General features: G+C 71.1%; 1 protein-coding gene across 1 annotated transcript; it reads left to right on the plus strand.

Annotated features, from left to right (window-relative positions):
- Window positions 1-1,101: 1,101 nt before the first annotated feature.
- On the plus strand, window positions 1,102-1,744 carry LBX2 (ladybird homeobox 2; the record flags this gene model as incomplete). The annotated part of the gene is made up of 1 exon (XM_035314461.1): window positions 1,102-1,744. A coding segment is annotated over one exon (411 nt), but the record flags the coding sequence as incomplete, so codon positions are not given.
- Window positions 1,745-6,172: the final 4,428 nt, after the last annotated feature.

Here is a 6,172-nt window from a genome sequence, read left to right on the forward strand (position 1 = left end):
GGGCCGCAGCCCCGCGGGCTACGGCGAAGCGTTAGCGGGAGCCGCACGGGGCGAGCCGCCGCCGAGCCGGGCCTCGGGAGCCGCGCTACCGAGCGCGGTGGGTCGGTGCCGCCGGCAGCAGAAAGACTTTAACGGCCGGGCGGAGCGGGACCGGGACCGGGACCGGGACGGCGCCGCCGATGGGAAGCCGGTACCGAGCACGGAGCAGACAGGCCGCGGCCGGACACGGATCCGCGCATTTCGCAGAAGCGCTTTACCGGGAGGAGCCGCTGAGCGCGGTCTGTCGGGGCCTCGGAGCTTCGGCGCGGCCGGAACCGACTCGCACCGGAGACCGACCGCGGGGCACCGGCCCGCCGGTAACCGGAACGCTCTGAGGGCGGGCCCCGGGACGGGCCCGCGGGGAGCGGGAGTTCCTAAAACCGCTGAAGCGAAAGGACTACCGGCAGCGCGGGGAGGTCGGGGGCGAGCCCAGCCCGGCCGCGGGGCAGTGCGGGCCCTGCGGCAGCGCTCCGGGACGTACGATCGGGGGCGAGCCGCCGGCGAGAGGAGACCGGACCGGGGCCCCGGAATGCTCCGCCAGGCCGGGCCAGCAGGGAACGGAGCGGCCGGGGGCCGCGGGGCACGGGTGGGCTAGGCCCGGCGCGGCGGGGAGCCGGCGGGCGGCGGTTCGGCCCGGGTCGGGGCCGCTGAGGAGCGGCGGGGGAAGCGAGCGGGGCGGGCCGGGAGCGTCGGGAGGCTCGGGGCCCCGGGAACCCGCGGCTGGGCACTGGGCTGTGTGCGGAGCCACGGGCAGGGCCGCAACCGGCACCGGGCACGGCACGGCACGGGGCAGCATGGCGCGGCTCGGCTCGGCGCTGAAAGGCTCTGCACGGCTCGGCACGGCTCGGCTCGGCCCACCTCGTTTCGGTTCGGCTCGCTTTGCACGTCTGAGCAGGGCCGGCTCTGCAAAACTCGGCGCGGCCCCGTCGGGCACCGCTCGGCACGGCTCGGTTGGGCGCGGCTCGGGTCGGTTGGGCACGGTTCGGCGTTTCTCGGCCGGGGAGGAATCGGGGGCGGCGGGGCCGGGGGGGGCGGTGGGGCCGGAGGTGGCCGCGCTGACGCCGTGTCCCCGCAGGTCGGGAGCCGCTGGGCGCCTTCGGGCACCGCCCGGCCTCCAAGAAGCGGCGCAAGTCGCGGACGGCGTTCACCAACCAGCAGATCTACGAGCTGGAGAAGCGCTTCCTCTACCAGAAGTACCTCTCCCCGGCCGACCGCGACCAGCTGGCGCAACGGCTGGCGCTGAGCACGGCGCAGGTCATCACCTGGTTCCAGAACCGCCGCGCCAAGCTCAAGCGCGACCTGGAGGAGATGCGCGCCGACGTGGCCTCGCTGCAGGCGCTGCCCCCCGCCGCCCTCGAGCAGCTGGCGGCGCTCCCCGAGCCCCCCCGCGCCCCCGCCGCCGCCCCCGCCGCCGGCCCCGAGCCGCCGCCCGCCGCCGAGCTCTCGGAGGAGGAGATCGACGTCGGGGACTGAGGCAGCGGGGCCGGGCCGGCACCGGGAACTGACCGCGGGCCGCAGCCGGAACGGGGCGGCCGCGCTGCCCCCGCCCCCGCCGGGGGCTTTGGTGCAATTTCTCTTTTTTGTCTTTTTTTTTTTTTTTTTTAATTTTATTTTCTATCGTGTCTGTCCCGTCGGTCCGCCCGCGAGGCCCGGGCCGCCCCGCGTGTATATATTTTGAATAAAGGAGACACCTTATTAACGAGGAGCGCGGGGGCTCGCTGCGGCGCGGCGGGCTCCGCACGGGCGGACGGACGGACGGAGGGACGGACAGACGGACGGACGCGTGCACCTACGAACACGCACCCCCCTCTACAGCCCGAGCTGGGCGCGCCGCGCATACGCGTGGGGTGCTCAGCCCGAGGGGGCTCCGGGGCGGGCGGGAGCCGAAGCGGGGCGCAGAGCCGCGGCTCCTCAGCACCCCGGCGCCCCGCCCAGCCCCGCGCCGGCACCGCCGCCGGGCCCCAGCCCCGCGCCCGGAGTGTCGGGACCCCCCCGGTAGGGGTGGGCGCGAGGACGGACTCGGGGCGCAGCCACCCGCAGCCGAGGCAGGGAACAGCGAGGGGGAGAGAAGCGGGCCCCAACCAGCACCCCCGGCTGTGTATCCGCGCGTGCGTTTGTGTGTCCGTGTCCGCGTGTCCCTGTCCGTACCTTTGTCTGTGTCCGTGTGTCTCTGTTGGTGTGGCCGTGTCTGTGTGCCTGTGTGTTTGTACGTGTGTGGGTATTTCCATGTCTGTGTGTCTGTGTGTTTGTACATGTGTGTTTCCATGTCCGTATGTCTCTGTGTTTGTACGTGTCCATGTTTCCATGTCTGTGTGTCTATGTCTGTGTGTGTTTGTACGTGTGCGTGTTTCCGTGCCTGTGTCTGTGTCCGTGTCTGTCTGTGTTAGTACGTGTCCGTGTCTGTGTGTGTGTACGTGTCTGTGTGTGTGTACATGTGTCTGTGTGTGTACGTGTCCGTGTGTGTGTGTCCGTGTCTGTGTGTGTGTACATGTGTCCGTGTTTCCATGTCTGTGCCCGTGTCTGTGCCCGTGTCCGTGTCCCCACCGCCCACGGAGGGGCGGGCGAGGGCGCACCCCGGTACCCGGACACCTGCTCCGAGTCGTTGGGCTCCACGCCGCCGCCCTTGACGTCATGCTCCGGTGACGTCACCGCGCGGGGGCGATGACGTCACTCCCCGAGGAGGCTCAGGGCGAGCGGGGGGTGCCCGAGCGGCAGCGAAGCGCCGCGCCTTGCCGGGGGCCCGGCCCCGCACCCCCCCCGTCCGTTCCCACCGAGCCGGGGCAGCCGCGGGGAGGTGACAGGCAGCTGCCGGCCCCGTGCCCTTGCCAGCGGTCCCTGGAGCCCCCTGTCATCGCCGCTCCGTGTGAGCCCCCCGGGCTCCATATGAGCCCTCGCTGATCTAATTACGCCGGTGCAAACTTCCGAACGGAGACCCGCTTCTTCCATTATTTACTCCATTTTTAATTGCATTGTCCTTCCCTTCCCCCAGCGCTGCAGCAGCGCCGGCCGAGGGGGAGGGGGAGAAATGAGATTTAGCCCTGAAAGTGCCTTTGAGCGGTCCCCCCCCCCGGGGAATTGCTTTTAATTTGACAGGTAGGAGGCCTGGGGAAGGCGGGCTCGGTGCGTGCGCGGGGCCGCGGCCGCGATCCCGCCGGGGCCGGGAGGGGCGCGCCCTGCCCGGGGACCCCGTCCCGGCCGTGCCGAAGACCTCGGTACAGGCGTACCTCGGGGTGGGGGGGGGCGGGGGTGGCCGGGGGCTCCCCTTGTACTACGGCTGTGGGCACCCCGAGGGCGGGGATAGAGGCCCCGGACAGGGCTCCGGAGGAGAGGAGTCAGAGGACAAGGGGTGGGGGGAGAGGACTCCCAGGGGGTCCCGCCCTGCCTCCCTCCTCCCTCTCCTCAGTGCTTGCAGACTCCGGGGGCTGCCCGTCCTCGGGAGCCCCCAGCCCGGCACCCACCCGGCTGACCCGGTGCTGCTTCTTCCCCCCAGCCCCGCACAGGTGTCCAGAGGCCCAGATACTTGGGGGGGCCGCACACCCCGCGGGGAGGTGTTGTACACACAGCAATAGGGTTTACACACACAGCAGTGGGGTTTGCACACACCGCAGAGAGAGTTTGCACACACAGATGTGGTTTGCACACACAGCAGTGGGGTTGCACACCCCCACGGGATGCCAGGACCCTCATGCTGCGGGGTGCTGCTGCCGCGAACGCCTCATTCACTTGGTGGGTGACCAAAAAGCGGCGGTTTGTCCCCAGTCCCAGAGCCAGGAGCCCTGCGCTCATCCCACGAGCCCCCAGCTGCGGCAGCCAGGAGCCAGGAGCGAGATAAAGAAGCCCCTCCGCGGCCCCGCAGCCCCCCGGCCTGGCCCCGGCCCCCGCCCCCCCCCCCCCCCCCCCCCCCCCCCCCGCTGTCCCTGCGCCCCCAGAGCCTCCCCGAGAGCGGCCGGGACTCCACATCCGTGGCCCCAGCCCTCCCCCTGCGCCCCACGGGCTGGGGGGGGCAGCGTGGGGCAGGGACGGGGGAGGAGGAGCGGGCTCAGGCTCCCGCATTTTGGCCCCGACCCCGCAGCGAGAGCCGGTGCCAGCACCTCCCGCTCCTCCGTCCGCGGTGCCCGGCGGCTTTGGTGCCCCCGCCACGGCCCCAGCCTGCCCGAGACCCCCAGACCCAGCCTCCCCCCGCCGCCGGCCGGCCCGTCCCGCGGGCGTAGCTCATCGGGACGGAAGATGCCGGGGGCCGGGAAGCGGCTGGAGCTCCCCCGGCCGCCCCGCGGGAGGCTTCGCTCCGGGACGTGCCGCAGGCGCCGGGCGCGCCGCCATCAGCAGCCGCTTCCCACCGCCGGGGGCGGCCCCGGCCCCCCCGCCTGCTGCTGCACCGTGCGGGGGCAGCCGGCCGCGGGCTCGGGCACAGGCAGCAGCTGCGGCCCCCCCGGTGGGCGCGCTGGGGGGCTGCGGGCGGGAGCGGGGCTGCGGGGCTGTGGTGGGGGGGCTGCGGGCGGGTGCGGGGCTGCGGGGGAGAGCGGCGCCGCCCGAAGCGGGCTCCCCCCGCGTGCCCCACGTGCACGGGCGCTGAACACCCCCGGGGGGGTCCCCGGCTGCAGGACCCGGTCCCCAGCCCCCGGAGCCGAGCCGCGGGCACGCCCCAGCCGCGCTCGCCCCCGGGTGCTCCGCGCCAGTCACCGGGGCGCTGGGGCAGGCTCCGTGCCCGTGCCGCCGGCGGAGGCAGCGCCAGGCCCGGCCCCGCTCCTCCCCACGCGCTCTCGTCTTTTTCCTCTTCCAATTTTCTGGATGATTAACTCTGCTGCTGTTTCCTGACAACCTCTGCTGTTGGTATTAATTTCTTTTAACTAGTGATTAATTACTCGCTGTCTCCCGCGCTCCTTCTCCCCGCCGCCCATTTGCATATTAATCAAATCCTACTTGATGGCCTGCCTGCTGCCTTCCTGCCACGGCCCCCGCGACTCCCGTCACCTGCAAATGACATTACAGGCACTGCTCTCCTAACAGTGGGGCTGCGGGCCCACAGCAAACAGCATGGCCCCACACCGGGGGCAGTGGGACCTCCCTGGCCCTGCCCCCAGGTGCTCAGAGCCTGGCACACCTCAGTGCCTCCCCATGCCCCTGGGACCCTCAGGCTCTTCCCTGTGCCCTAGGCGGATTCCATGAACTGGAGACTCCGCACTGTGCAGAGCAGCCTGGGCACGGAGCTGCCCTGTCCCTGCTGTGTGACACCGCTGTCCCCCCGGCAGCACCACCACCCCTCCTGCAGGACCCCACACTGCCCTGGGCAATTGCCCATCCCCTCTGTCCCTGCTGCCCCTTGTCCTGTCCTCCCCGGCCAACACCGTGTCCCCACTCCTGCAGGAAGGGAAACAGCCCCAGGGGAGGGGAGCACCCCCACAGGACCGGGGCAGGGAGTGCCCACGCACCCCCCTGCAGCACGGCCTGAGGGCAGCTCCAGTGGGGAGGCAGCAAGACCCAGGGCAGGCAAGCAACCCCAGCAGCAGCCCTGCGGGTGCCGGGCCCCAGAGGATGTGGAGCTGTGCACCAGAGCCGCTGACCCCAGCCCAACCAGCAGTGAAGGGCCCCTCATGTCCCCAGCTCACCGAGCGAGCAGCCCCGTGGTGCGGGCTGGGTGGGCAGGAGCTGCGGCAGCGCCCGGCTGGGAGCCTGCCCGACACTCGCTCCTCTCCCATGCAAAAGCCACCGAGCACAGCTCGCCTCTGTAAATCACATGAAACCCTCAGATGCCTCAAAGGGCAGCTCCATTAGAGATAATCCCGCTAAAAACCCACAGATGTTCGCTGGGAAACCAGCCTCCCTGTGTGCCGCGGGTGCTGCTGCAAAGTGAGCTTTAATGGAGCTCAGCAGCAGCCCCAAACGCTTCAAAGGCCGCGCGCGAGTCCCAGGCCATCAATCGCTGCCAGGGCCTGAAGGGACTGAGAGACAAAACACATCCACCGTGCCCTGCCTGGGAACGCGGCGCCCCCCGCCCCCGTGTTGGGTTTCCCCAGAGTCACCCAGGGGCTGCGCGGGGGGAGCTGCGCCGCAGCACGGAGAGAGCCCGTGGCAGGCAATGGGGCAGGAGCTGGAGGAAAGCTGGAGGAAAGCTGGAGGAAAGCTGGAGGAAAGC

Source organism: Oxyura jamaicensis, unplaced genomic scaffold, assembly GCF_011077185.1.
Source record: "Oxyura jamaicensis isolate SHBP4307 breed ruddy duck unplaced genomic scaffold, BPBGC_Ojam_1.0 oxyUn_random_OJ72730, whole genome shotgun sequence".
Lineage (NCBI taxonomy): Eukaryota > Metazoa > Chordata > Aves > Anseriformes > Anatidae > Oxyura > Oxyura jamaicensis.